Raw genomic sequence first — 15,402 nt, 5'->3', positions numbered from 1 at the left:
ACACCAAAATGGTAGATCTGTATTAACTTTTGGGCCAATCTATCAACCGGAAGTGGTACTTTACCTGAACACATATTCAGGGCCGGATTTTCCTATAGGCTAACTAGGCTTCAGCCTAGGGCCTCAAGATCAAGGGGGGCCTACATTCAAATTGTTAGCAAAATTAAAATTACACTATTCTAAAAACAGTGAACACTAAAACACTGAACCGAAAATAAGGAGAAATTCAACGCATATGACTAATAAACAAACATAAAAATGTATTGGTTAAGATCAACGCGTTCGGCTCATTGGGTCTGTTCGTTTGTATATACTAGATTGCACCAAAGTATAGTTCATACGTTCACTGATTGCTATGGCAAATATTGACGTGCCTTATGCTACTAAGCTCTGGTTTGTTCTTGCATAAATAAAGTGCAGATTGGTGTAGATTGGAACAGACAAACGAACAGACCGATTGATATCCCGAAGTTCGGTTATATTCGTGTTACTTCGATAATATGAAACACGTGTTAATGTTATTAGAAAAGATTCTTATTTTAGGATTGCGTATACGATCATTTGATTCTCGCCTTTTGAGTTCAGTAGGTTCAATACTTTAGTGAAGTGTTTATAGACTATTGAAAAATTTTTTGTGACAATATCTTCATTTCGCGGAATTCTTAATTTAAATTGATAGAAAATATGATATTTTATTTTCGTAGTCAAAGATTTTCATTGTTTGAATTTTGTTTCTTTGTAAATGTTGTGTGTTATGTTTGATTAGTTATTGTTACAAGTACTATATATGGTGCTGAGAATAAATGTTCAAATAAGTGTTCTCGACTTTTTTTTATTTATTATCCGTGCCACATTTTTTATAAAGGTTAGTACCAATCACAACATGTTTCATTTAACATATTGATATATATCACAGTAATGATGTATTTTAATATCTCTCATGTAATTTACAAACTTAAAAATGGGAGGTGAAAGGGCCTCATAAGTGGAATAGCCTAGGGCCTCTTTTCATCTGAATCCAGCCCTGCACATATTCGATTATTTTTTTTATTGATGCAGCTGCACAGTCCGATTTATTCAACTTTACTTACAAGTATTAAGGTAGAAAGTGCAGATTTCTATCAACTTTTGAGCTATTTCCGCTAACCGGAAGTGGTACTTGGAAAGTACAACTTATGAGAAGGACTTAGAAATCATAGTGGACACTACAATATCAACTGTCAGTGGTCAAAAGCCATTAAGAAGACTAACAGAATGTCAGGTTATATAGCACCCTGATGTGTGGAGTCCAAGGAGGTTATACTCAAGCTTTATAAAGAACTGGTGATGCCTCATCTAGAGTTCTGTGAACACGGTTGGTCTCCAGTTACAAAAAGAACATAGCAGCACTAGAAAAAGACCAGAGAAGAGCAACTAGGATGATTCCAGATCTACAGGGGATGAGTTATAAAGAAAGATTAAAAGAGTTGAGCTTTTTCAGTTTAAGCAAAAGAAAATTAAGAGGAGACATGATTGAAGTGTTTAAAATTATGAAGGGAATTAGTGCAATGGATCAACATGGTGACTTTAAAATTAGTTCATCAAGAACACAGGGACACAGTTGGAAAACTATTAAGGGCACACTACGCAAACATTGAATAAATGAGTAAATAGTGTGGGAGTCAGAAGGACGTTAGGAACTTTCAAAACTTGAATTGGTGTTATTTTGGAAGAATTAAGGGGACAGGACTGGCGAGCTTTGTTGGGCTGAGTGGCGTGTTCTCGTCTAGATTATTCTAACGTGAAAATTGTCGGACACTGAAACGAGAAGCATCAGATGCCGAGCAGAAACGAGAATTGACAGCAACAGATGTTTCGCTCAACTGAACTAATACCATGTGTCAGCATCATTAAGTGATTAAACACACTAAATACAATAAAAGTGAATAAATTCCAAAACAAAAAGATGAAAAAGTCAATCTGAAATTATGTTTGTATTCAGCTTGAAGCCATCTTTTAAAATGACCAAAACTTTTTCAGAACACAAAATGTAAAAAAAAAATTATGAAGGGAATTAGTCCAATGGAGTGAGACCGAGACTTTTAAATGAGTTCATCAAGAACACGGGGACACAGCTTGAAACTTGGGTAAATTTCACACAAACATTAGGAAGTTATTTTTCACACAGAGAACCATAGACACTTGGAATGAGTGACCAAGTAGTGTGGTAGACAGTAGAACTTTAGGATCTTTTATTTTTTAGGAGAATTAAGTGGGTAGGACTGGTGGGCTTTGTTGGGCTGAATGGCTTGTCCCCACCCAAATTGTTCTGATGTTCTAATATGTGTGTGTGTGTGTGAGTGAGTAGGCTCTACAATGGACTATCACCTGACTAATCTTGATTCCTTCTCCTTACCCAGTTTTGTCAGGTGAGGTTATGACACCCATAACCCTGAACTGGATTAATTTGCTCAGAAGACAGATGAATGGACAAGACAGGATGAATTACAGTGAAAGAAATAATGAAGACTGTACAGTAAAATAATATGCATGAGTGACTGCATTATTAGTAATAGATTTTTACTAAATGATGCCACAGATTTCAATGGCTTTTTTAGGAATCGTTATTTTCTATAGTTATAATTGATGACCGGTACATTAAAAACAAATAAACTGTATGGATTAAATGCAAAAATTATATATTGATCAAGCAGTAAAGGAGTTAATCACTTCAATCCCAGTGCTGCCCTTACAAGCCAAAAGAGAAAAAGCACAAAGTCAGCTCTCTGTAGGAAAAAAACAGCTCTCCCACAGCCACATAAAATAACACTGAACTGAAGGAGGTACATGTTTCAGTGTGAAAAGAAAAAAAAACTTTTGTGAAGATGCCGACATAATCATAGACACAAGCTTGTAGTTACACAGCTGCATTTGCCAGGACAGGCTCTCGCAGGTCACAATGGATCTGAAGTAACAATCCTGACATTTATAATAACATCTGTAGAATCATCCTTGATTAAACTAATTCAGCCTCTTTTGTTGATGCTCTTAAGCAGAACAGTTCATGTTCAGTAAAAAATGAAAAAATAAGTAATGCATGGAAGAAGAGAGAGATTCCTAAATTCATCTGACTCCATTACTCACCAAGCTGGATAAACCTGGATTCACTCTTCACGCCTAGACCTGCATCAGTGCTGGCGGCCACTTCCACGCTGTAACGAATTCCCGGAGACAGACTGGGAATGACCACAGAAAACGTTGAGCCGTCTACGGTCTTGTTAATATGGAAGCGGCTTTCATTTCCAAGACACCAAATCTAAATAAATGGAACCAAAAAAAAAAAACAATTTTTTGAGATCAAAAACAAGCATTAAAAAAATGTTAATTTTTTGTTATTAATTATAACCCCTTTATGAGTTTAGGAAAAAAGCTTAACAGGGAAGGCAGTATGACATAATATATCCATCCATCCATCCATTTTCTAACCCGCTGAATCCGAATACAGGGTCACGGGGGTCTGCTGGAGCCAATCCCAGCCAACACAGGGCACAAGGCAGGAACCAATCCCGGGCAGGGTGCCAACCCACTGCAGGACACACACAAACACACCCACACACCAAGCACACACTAGGGACAATTTAGAATCGGCAATCCACCTAACCTGCATGTCTTTGGATTGTGGGAGGAAACCGGAGCGCCCGGAGGAAACCCATGTAGACACGGGGAGAACATGCAAACTCCACGCAGGGGGGACCCAGGAAGCGAAACCCGGGTCTCCTAACTGCGAGGCAGCAGCGCTACCACTGCGCCACCCCCGACATAATATATAAGGATTGAAAAAGAGGATGCCAGCCCACTCACCATCACTGACTTAGCTACTGTGTGACTGATTCGTGAAATCCACTTAAATGGGAAGTTTTCTTTCTTTCTTACACTGCCAGAGGAACCTAGTTTCATCAAACTTAAACTTTTCCAATGAATAATTACATGAAGAGCTCACTCAACACTGTCAGCCAATAGAATAGACCTATAAGGCCAATGTTCATATTTTTAGGACCGTATTTGGTATTTATAATCATTTTTTTTGTTTTAACACTTACTCACAGATACACAGACACAAAGACACTTGCCCTTTTATTAATTGGATAATAACAAACAGAAAAAAAAAATTAACATACGTACTTACTTACATTCATACTTAACACACATAAACACACCTCTTCTTCTTCTTTTTCTTTGCAATTTGACATTATCACTGAACTCATCCTTAGAGATTTACATTATGATATTGTATATAAGGATGCTACCCTTCTACTAATTACCATATATACTCGCGGAGAAGTCGGGATTTGATTTTACCGTAGAATTTCTGGTATTTCATAATGTCAGTCGTAAAAGTCGAATGCGAAAAACTCACGCTATTGGTCCAAGAGATTATGATATGCTAACACCCACCTGAAAGAGTAACCACGGAGCACACTGCCTTTTTTTTCTATGTGGGTTTGGCAATGCACCGTGTCAGCGTGTCCTCCTAACTCCTCTCTCTCACTTTCTCTATTGTGCCTACATGACCACACGGTAATACACTATTCTGAAGCAGCGTTTGCTCTGATTTGTGTTTTTTGTATCTCACACCCTCAAACACCTTTATAGTAAGAGCATCCCTTATCAATGATGGAGCGTTCGATCAGAAGAAAATATGAAGCTGATTTTAAATTAAACTTCGTTGAAGTAGCGAAAGAAATTGGTAACTGCGCTGCTGTAACAAAATTTGAGGCGTCTCAGAAACTGGTGTGAGATTGGAGGAGGCAAGAAAATGTAAAAAAAAAAAATGTAAGTGTGGCATTTTTACACGGGCATATAAGTTGGAGTCTGATTTTATGATCGATTTTTTGGGTTTCAAGACCCGACTTACCATATCTATGCTTAATCAAATCTTATGGGTTTCTTGATATTTTTTGTCTTTGTTACTTATTCATTGATATTCTTAACTAATCTTCTTTTTTTCTTTTCTTGTAACTTCCTCTTTCACATCTTGTAAAGCACTTTGAGCTACAGTACATTCTTTGTATGAAAATGAGCTGCAGAAATAAATTTTGTTGTTGTTCTTCCTCTTCTTCATCTTTTCCTACTTCTATGTGGGGTCACAGGTGTTTAGTGAAATGTGGTCCTGCACCTCCTTTTTAGTCAGACTCTTTTCCTTCAGATCTTCTTTTATTTTATTCACTCACCTACACTTTGGTCCTCACTCACTTTCTCTTCCTCTGTATTACAATTCCCATCACTCTTTTGTCCACCATATTCAATGTCTCTCCTCATCACATATCTAAACCACTGCAACCTAATTTCCTGTTCTTTCCTGGATTTCTCTCCCACTTTTATTGTACCTCTGATTGACTCATTTCTCATTCTGTCCTTTTTTGTAACCCCACATCTTCTCATTTCTGCCACATCCAACTTCTTCTCCTGCATTTCCTTTACTGCCCATGTGTCATCTCCATACATCATTTGCCAGATTTACCATTGTCTTAAAAACCTGACTTTTAACCTCATCCTTAATTCTTTAATAGCACAACACTCCTGATACCTTCTTCCAATTGCTCATCCACACTGCACTCTACGGATCCAAGACATTTCAACTTCTCCACTCTTTTCAGTAACTGTCCCTGTAGGCTAACTTGTAAATACTGATCCTCATTAAACTTCATATATCCTGTCTTTCCTGTACCTATTTTTCTTCATCCCTCTATCTTCAAAAGCCCTTCTCTATTCTTCCACTTCCTTTTTTCTGATGATTCAGAACACAATGTCCTCATCAAAAAACACATACACACACCTATCAAGTAAAGAACAGTAAAATTGAAATCATTCTCCTCAATTAGTTATATCACAAGTAACTAAACATAGCGTAGACAGGTATAGTGGAATGCAAAAACCTCCATACAATTTCTTGTATTGAGTTCAAGAAGGTCTGCTGTGTGTATCGATAACAAGTGTGGCAGAGAGCTGGGACACATCCACAATTTAAGGACGAGCTGAGAAAGTGTGCTCAGGGCATTATCTTCCCCAGAACGCTAGAAGGCTGCCCCCCTGGTTTGTTGAAGTACCACAGACTCCCACAGGTCTTCATGGGAGATGGAGTTTGGTACATCCCTGTTGGGTTCTGTGGGTGCCGCCAGGGGGTACTTCATGGGCTGCAGAGTCCTTCTGTGTTGGGTTTCCACCTCACCCAGAAGTATTTCCAGATAATACTAATGGGCCACTGGAGGTACATCCTAGTGCAGGATAAAAGGAGCCCACTGCCACTACTCAAGGAGCCAGAGTTGGGAGGAATAGGGACGAAACTCGCCAGAGGAGGAGTGGAGGTAGAAGGAAGACAGAGAATGAAAGAAAGAAAATGCATTATTGTTGTTACTGGTGTTCTTGTACCGTGCTGTGCAGTTGTGGGAAGAAGTAAAGGGTTTCCTAGAGCGGAAAATAAAGCTGGTGTGTTGCTGGACTTGTGTCTGGTGTCTGGCTGTGTCGGGTTTGGGGTTCACCCCCTGGTGGCCACAAAAGGAAAACTACTGTCGGTAAAATGCTACTTCTAGGCTAAAAATAAAAAAATAGATAGATAGATAGATAGATAGATAGATAGATAGATAGATCAGGAGTGGTCTCCCCTCGACTTTCTCGTATACTCAGATATGGGGATGGATATTTGAGGAATACACCGCAAGACAATAATTATATTTTTATATTATATACATTCAAGAGCCATCAACAACAAATCAAATCAAATTAATAATATATTGAGCAGTTATTATAAAAGTAAAGTTGAATAAATCAGACTCTGCAGCTGCATGAATAAAAGGTAAAGTACCACTTCTGGTCAGCGGAAATAAAGTTGATAGAAATCTATGTTTTGTACCTAATACTTGTATGCAAAATTTGGTTGACCTAAGTCACACACAGACAGACACACAGACGTAATTCCAAAGATTCTATTTTTGGACTCTGGAAGGTCTAAAATGTTGAGATTCATCCGAATCTCAAAATCAAATTTGTGGACGATTACAATAATTTATCTACAAGAAAGTAAATTGGACTCAGAGAGGTCTAAAACGTCAAGATTCATCAAAATCTCGAGGTCGATTTTTTGAACAATTACAATACTTTCCCTATACTTTGTATACGAGAAAGTTAAGAAAGTTAAGATGCTCATTGTCACAGGACTTCAGCTGGTAAGCCAAACACTGATTCTACGTTTCTTTTGTATTTTTTCACATGGAAATATTTATTTTACTTCATTTACCTTCATTGGTGCTCTAAAATGTGCCGCAATTTATATATAAATTATAAACATATCTTTTACTGCTGAGTGAACTTGGCAGCCTTGCTATTTCACAGGCAGCACCCTAGTCATTAGGTCATACATTCTGGTTATTCTTTTTCATAAATAAATCCCTCAAATTGTGTGCTGTTTTGTTTAAATAAATAATATTACTTATGTTTAAGATGGTAGTTACTGTGCGGCATTGCTGTGGTTGCACATTACATTGGGGTAATGTGAAATATCATATATTGTACCGTCTATTCTACTGTATGTTACTATTGTTAAATCTATGGCTCTAACACAAAGACAGATTTCTACCAATCCTACTGCCTGGCAGTGAAGATTCCTTCACTCATCTGCTACTGTGATTGTTTTCTCTTACCTGTGTATTACTTTTATTTTGACTAGTTACCAATATTGTGGCCTAAACAATATATATAATGCATGCATAATCTAAAAAGCCTCAAATGTAAAGTCTGGAAATAAGCATACACAGCATTCATAACACTGATCTGAACCAGCAGATGGAGCTGAGCATCCACAAATTCCACTGTTAGTAAAATTGTAGCCTACCTTATACTCCTGCACTACACCGTTTTGGGAGTCCAAGGGGGGTGGTTGCCAGGAGACGAGGATTGCTGTCCCATTGTCATCATTCTTTGTTACCTTTACACTCTGAGGAGGGGCACTGGGAGCTGATCATAAAGGGACAGAGGCAGTGAGATGTGAATCAAAACAGAGCAATAACGTTTAACATGAATCTATCTATAAAAACATGTCGATCAAAAGATGCTTAGCTAGTAAGTTTACTAAAGACCCCCTGTTTATAAGAGAGATACAAAAGAGGCTTCTTAATATTCACCAACATAGGATGGTACCTCTAATGGCACAAATGGGAGGATGGCAGATGGATCTTACCCTCCTAGTTCCCAGAATAACCATAAATATTTTTTCCTCTGCTATAAAAAAAAAAAACAAGGACTTTTTTTTTACCTCACGTATAAAAACATGCAAAAGAGATTATGTTATATTGCTTTGGCAGATGCACATGGCCAATATATTATTTTGTTGCATTTTTATGAGCAACGCTTTAATGAATTCCACTTGTCACAGATTTCAAAAAATTTTATTATTTTAATTTCAGAGTGGCTGACAGTTTGTAGTTCACGAGCAGACATTTGAAAACCACACATTACTGGGAAGTCTATATTAAACAAAAAGAAAATGTTTTCCTTCTTTGCATTAGTTTTTAAATTATAGCTAACCTACCGTGCTGTCCATAATGTTTGGGACAAAAAAAAAAAAACTTAAAGTTTTAGAGTTTAGAGTTTAAAGTAAAAAAAAAATCAAACAATTCAGACTTAATTAAAGTGCATATTGCAGACTTTTATTTAAGGGGATTTACATACATTTTGATAGAAACGACTCCACTTTTTCTTCATTGTCCCCCCAACTCAGGGCACTATGATGTTTGGGACACAGCAATGACAGGTCTATTAAAGCCATCTCATTTAGGTCTTTGTCGCATATCACTTGCATACAATGACTGCTTGAAGTCTGCAATTCATAGACATCACCAGGTGCTGAGGATCTTCTCAAGTGATGCTCTGCCAAGTCTCTAATGCAGCCATCTTCAGCTCCTGCTTGTTTTGGGGGCTGGCCCCCTTATGTATTCTCCTTAACATATGGAAGGTCTGCTCAATTGGAATTAATCAGGTGAATGGCTTGGTCATTCAAGAATTTTCCAATTTTTAGTTTTGAAATACCCCTGTGTTGCCTTATGTGTAGTATGTTTGGATCATCATCTTGCTGTAGGATGAAGCATCGTCAAGTGAGTTTGGAGGCTTTTACTGGAACTTCAGCAGATCAGATGTTTCTACACACCTCAGAATACATTGTGCCACTGCCGTCAGCAGTTCCATCATTGATCAAGAGAAGTGTGCCAGGAGCTGTGGCAGCCATACATGCCCAAGCCATAACAACCCCACAACCATGTTTAACAGATGAGGTGGTCTGCTTTGGATCTCGGGCAGTTCCTTGTTGTCTCCACACTTTGCTGTTGCTATCACTCTGATACAGCAGGTTCATCTTTGTCTCGTCTCTCCACAAGACCTTTACCCAGAATTCTGCAGGCTCTTTTAAGTCCTTTCTCACAAACTGTAATCTGGCCATCCTGTTTCTGTGACTGACTAGTTTACATCTTGCAGTGTGTCCTCTGTATTTCTGTTCATGAAGCCTTGTGCTGATAGTTGTCTCTGACACACACACATTGGCCCCCTGAATACTGCTTCTGATCTGTCAGACAGGCGCTTGGGGCTTTTTCTTGACCATAGCGAGGATTTGTCTGTCCTCAGCAGTGGTGGTCTTCCTTGGCCTATCAGTCCCTTTGTGATTACTGAGCTCACCAGTGGCTTCTTTCTTCTTCATGATATTAGAGACTGTTGATTTAGCTCACCCTAAGGTTTTACCGATGTTTTATTCTTGTTTTTCAACCTCATGATGTCTCCTTTGACTTTCATTGGCACAGCTCTAGTCCTCATGTTAAACAATGGAAACTACGGAACCCAAAGCGTAGAAACAAGCCGAGGTATCTTATGAAGCAAAGAAACCCACCTGAGGAATCACAAACACCTGTGATGCCAATTGTCCCAAACATTATGAGGCAAGGTATAAAAAAAAGTCTGCGGTGGGCTGGCGCAATGCCCGGGGTTTGTTTCCTGCCTTGCACCCTGTGTTGGCTGGGATTGGCTCCAGCAGACCCCTGTGACCGTGTAGTTAGGATATAGCGGGTTGGATAATGGATGGATGGTATAAAAAAGTGTTGTCATTTCTATACAGTGAGACCAAAATGTATGCAAATCCCCTTCAATGAACTTTAATCACAATGTCTGAATTGTTTGATTTGTCATTTTAAACTTTGGAGCAGAGGGGTAAATCAAGGAAATATGTGTCTTAGTCCCAGGCATTGTGGAAGGCACTGTAATATGACTTTTTCTGCTATTGAGTTTGTAGTTCACAGAGCGGACAGTGAAAAACCACACATTTTCAGGGATTGGGTAATAAGCAAAGAGAGAATTTTTTTTCTTAGCATTACTGCATTTTCTTTTGTATGATAACTAACCCAATAAGGAGTTTTCAGCAAACAAATACACTTGCAACATACTTGCTGAAAAAGGTTACGAAAAGGATCAGAAACAATCTGTCAATTACGCATACTCGGCAGCAATTGTATTTATGACAGCAGTTATCCTGCGAGTAACTGTTTTAATCTAGCTGCAGATTTAAAGTGGATTAGGTGCTTGAGAGCATGGAACAATTTAGGATAACTGACTTAGGAAGACTGTCCAAAAAAAGGTGAGTCACTGACGAGCTTTCAAACAGCTCCTTTCATCAAAACATTTGCCTCAGAGACAAAGCTTGGAATTGTATTGCTTTTATTCAGGGGAATGTTGGCACTGAAGGCTTCTTTCAAAAAAAGAAAAAAGAAAAGGAAAGAAAAGAAAGGGGTACCTTCTTCAAAGGTTTTTGCATATTTCACTTCACTGTCTGTCCCTTGAAACTCATTAAAGAATGGACGGGCTTTGAACTCGTAGGTAACGCCTTTCTTCAGCTGAGTGATGATGGAGCTCTCTTCTGTAGGGGACCTCACTTCAAACACGGACCAGTCTGACTTGCTTTGCCCATCTGCAGCAGCGGGCCTGTACAGGAGCTTATACCCCTGAACGTAGGGAGACTGCTGTTCCACCTGGAAAAAATGGAAACAGGGTGCAAAGAAAGACAGAGGAGAGAAATCCATGAAAAACGACTTCTCCTTCTAATGTTCACATTAACTGGTAATAAGGTGCCAACATCTAAATCAAGGGCAAGCTTTGTCTGAAGGACTCACATATCCACAGTAGTAGAAATACAGGGTGATAGGTGTGAGGTTTTAGTTTTCTGGCTCATTCTGAAAACACATATTCATGGAAACAGAGTATTTCAATATAGAAGTATAAGTTCTTTCATGATGACATGTGAGGGACTGTGATGATGCGGGTTCTTGCTCCATGCATCTTACTCTTGGGAGCCTCTTGAACCCAACACCGTTGGTAATATAACCGGATAAGCTGGACAATGAGGACACCAAACGAAGCAAGGAGAATGGTGTAAAGTGCAGATGTGCTTTTATTAAAAACCAACAAAACAAATCCAAAGTGTTCAAATAAATAGTGCAGTGCGATCAAAAGTCATTAAATAAATAATCCATTAAAAACCAGGTGATCCAAAGTGTGGTGGTTACAATAATTCCAATCAATAATTTCACTTAAAAACAAGGGCAGGAGGCAGGCCTTCTCCCATCCGGGCCCTGTCGCCTTACCTGCAGCTGACCTTCTCATACTTCTGGTCTGGAAGCTTAGCAATCCCTGGCCTCATTTAGCTCCTCCAGGCCAAGACTCTGGTTCCCCAGTGGCCAGGGTGCTGACGCTGGGGCTTCCACCTCCCAAGCCTTCGACTCCTGCTGCCTTCCGCAGCAAGCCGTCCTCGATCGTGGTCACTCCTGCTCCTCTGCAAAACTCAGCAGGAGTGACCCAATCCGTCAGCCCCCGGGTGCTGGCCAAACACCCCACTAGGGCTCACTTCCCAGCTGTCTTCCACTACCCACAAGCTTGTTCTTTCTGCTCGCTCGCTCACAACGGCATTGGCTCTCAGCTTCCAGCTTCCTCTTCTTCCCCCTCTAACCTCACTGTTCACTTTTCTGATATTTTTCTTCTACCTCCTCACTTGCGCTCCTACTATATATAATGGGGACTTGGCACAGGTGCAGCGATTAGCAGCTCCCGGCATCAATCACGGACATGGACGATCCCACACCTGTGCACTTCAGTGTGGAAACACCTAAACCCACATCGCACGCGGGAACTGCTCCGGCCACACTACCACTCTTTAAGCTGCGATTATTTATTTAAAACTGGCCTGTTATTCTGAGCCACGAACCTGCTATATCACAGGGACTCTTGGAATAATATTGTGCTGCAAGTGCTATTGCAAAATGCATTTTTCAGCACCGAGTGAAAAAGTGGGGAACTACTCATTCGTTGTGTAATAAACCAAAATGAAAAACAAAATTCTATCCATACCTTATAGTGCTTGTTTCCGACATTAAGAATCATATGGAAAGAAATGAAGTTAAGAAATTATGGCAACAGACAGGTACGTCACAAATGTCAAGTCAATGTGTAGTCCATGATTTATGGGCTAGAGTTTCTTGATTAAAGGAATATCAAAAATTGTACAAAAAATTATACTAGTCAGAGCAGCTGTTGAAGACTTTCCTCTACATTCACGTGTGTCTGAATGCTCCTTCTCTTGAGAGCGTTCCTGGAAAGCTTGCCTAAATTTCAAAGCTCCTTTCTTGCCTCCTTTCTGGTTTTACACTTTCTGTCTTTGATGGGAATTTTTGAGCAAATCTTCTATGTCTTTACTATCCTATTCACCGGTGCTTCTGCAAGAGTATTTTCAAGGTTTTATACTTACTGTCACTGAAGGCGACTCTCACAGTTGGCCTCCAATGCCTTTATTAACGTGTCTCTCTTTCGAGGGTGTCCCCGTAATGCCAGCTTCCCAGACCCTGCCATTATTTATGAGGGAACTTTTCTCACCTCCAGTCCAATTTCTCTCTTTCTCTTTCGATTGCATCACCAAGCCAAATTGACCAATCACATCAAAGCAAAACCGATCAATCATTTTGCACTGAGGACACATAGACCTTGTTGTTTCATTACATAGTAGATTATATTACTCACCCCATGTAGTTTGTAGTTATGGCTGAGAAAGAAAATGTAAATGTTATCTTTTCATGCAGAATGGAGACAACAAAGTTTCTGAAATAACAGTCATCTATACTGAAGAACAATGGACAACACTATCAAAAACCTCCATGAAAAAATCTCAGGTTACTTGTGTCGCATAATCCAAATGTTAACTCATCCAGTCATGTGCTCACAATGCCCCAAACTTGTCTATCCATCCATCCATTTTCCAACCCGCTGAATCTAAACACAGGGTCATGGGGGTCTGCCGGAACCAATCCCAGCCAACACAGGGCACAAGGCAGGAACCAATCCTGGGCAGGGTGCCAACCCACCGCAGGACACACACACACACCAAGCACACACTAGGGCCAATTCAGAATCACCAATCCACATGTCTTTGGACTGTGGGAGGAAACCGGAGCACCCGGAGGAAACCCACACAGACACGGGGAGAACATGCAAACTCCACGCAGGGAGGACCTGGGAAGCGAACCCGGGTCTCCTAACTGCGAGGCAGCAGCGCTACCACTGCGCCACCGTGCTGCCCAAACTCGTCTATTTTTACTAAAATATTGTTAAACTAGAAAACACATGGACCTTCAGTCCTCCCAAGATTATATTTCAAGTTTTGGTCACCATAGAGCAGTTTATATCAGAAACGTTTTATTTCTGATCTGCAAGAAAACATGAGATTTAAACATTTTTTTCTTGGTCAGCACAATACAATATACTACATGGGGTAAGTAACATATTAAAATATGTTTTGCTAGAGTATTCATTTAACCTCTTGGAAAATTACTCAATAACAGAAATGAACTAGCATGCAGTTTATGCAAGAAGAGAGAATCGCCTGATGAAAAGCTCTAGTAAGATGGAGGAAATCAGGAGACATGAGTAGAGAAGCTCACCTAAGGCAAATGTCACCTTAAGCGACTTCTAGTAGTTGTGTTTGTCAGACTTGACGACTGCGGTTGCTGACCTTGTCAATATCAATTTAAACAACTGATAATTGTTGCCGAATTCAGCAAACGCCAGAAATGACTCTTCTCCATTGGGCCCTCGAGCAAGGCCCTTAACCTGCAATTGCTTCATCCTGAGTATGATACTACTCTGCATCAGCAGGTCCTCCAACTTACAGGGAAAACTTGGGGGTTGATGGCAGGATTGGCAATCCAGCCACCATCAAAAACCTTATACTGTTCCAATGTGATGCTGAGATGTCACCTCCTGCACTCGGGTCCCAATCCATGTGGTTCGTTGTGCGGTGGGTGCAGCATTGTGCCATCAGTGCATGCTCCCAACTATACATCCAACCATCCATTATCCAACCCGCTATAACTTAACTACAGGGTCACGGGGGTCTGCTGAAGCCAATCCCAGCCAACACAGGGCATAAGGCAGGAAACAAACCTTGGGCAGGGCGCCAGCCCACCACAATCAACCATATATATGGGGTGGCACAGTGGCGTATTGGTAGCACTGCTGCCTCACAGTAAGAAGATCTGGGTTCGCTTCCCGGGTCCTCCCTGCATAGAGTTTGCATCTTCTCCCTGTGTCTGCGTGGGTTTCCTCCGGGCACTCCAGTTTCCTCCCACAGTCCAAAGACATGCAGGTCAGGCACATTGGTGATTTTAAATTGTGTGTGTGTGTGAGCCCTTTGGTGGGCTGCCGCTCTGCCCGGGGTTTGTTTCCTGCCTTGTGCCCTGTGTTGGCTGGGATTGGCTCCCATGACCCTGTAGTTAGGATATAGCAGGTTGGTTAATGGATGGATGGGGGTGTGTGTATATATATATATATATATATATATATATATATATATATATATATATATATATATATATATATATATATATATATATATATATAATTGCTGTGTATGTCACATTTAACGACTGAATGCCAACCGTCCAGCAGAGTCATGCTTGCCCCTAATTGTGACAGCCAATAGTGTGCTGCCTGACAGAGTCCATGCTCTGTGAACCATTTACAGGTATGGTGAGTCTCATCTGTAATCTCTGCCCTTCCTCTTCTTTTTTTACATTCATTCTGTTGTGTTATATAAAACACAAGACATCAGGCAGACAAGCTTTTCTTTTGTTTGTGAGGTCCAAAACACCTGCATTCTATGCACTGTCCTTCTGGATGAGCATTCATTGGTTGTCAGCACTCATGCACACACAGTCCATCCCTATGAATAAACACAAAATCTCATCTATTTGATTTTGTCGAAGTGAGTCATAGACTAGCTGGAGTTAAGTCGCTGGACGTGTCAAGTGACTGGCTTCATGATATCATGCCGCTGAGGGTCTGAGACTC

General features: G+C 40.2%; 1 protein-coding gene across 7 annotated transcripts in view; it reads right to left on the bottom strand.

Annotated features, from left to right (window-relative positions):
- The window catches only part of robo1 (roundabout, axon guidance receptor, homolog 1 (Drosophila)), a 1,363,953-nt gene that overhangs the window by 74,953 nt on the left and 1,273,598 nt on the right, over positions 1–15,402 (bottom strand). For all 7 annotated transcript variants that reach the window (XM_039745862.1, XM_039745859.1, XM_039745860.1 and 4 more), the window contains 3 exons: positions 10,805–11,039; positions 7,868–7,989; positions 3,124–3,295 (listed from right to left, as the gene is read on the bottom strand). In XM_039745862.1, the coding sequence (XP_039601796.1) occupies positions 3,124–3,295; positions 7,868–7,989; positions 10,805–11,039 (529 nt within the window). The remainder of the gene's footprint in view (positions 1–3,123; positions 3,296–7,867; positions 7,990–10,804; positions 11,040–15,402) is intronic.

The sequence above is a fragment of the Polypterus senegalus genome, chromosome 2, assembly GCF_016835505.1.
Source record: "Polypterus senegalus isolate Bchr_013 chromosome 2, ASM1683550v1, whole genome shotgun sequence".
NCBI lineage: Eukaryota > Metazoa > Chordata > Cladistia > Polypteriformes > Polypteridae > Polypterus > Polypterus senegalus.
This window is presented reverse-complemented; position numbering and strand designations above follow the sequence as displayed.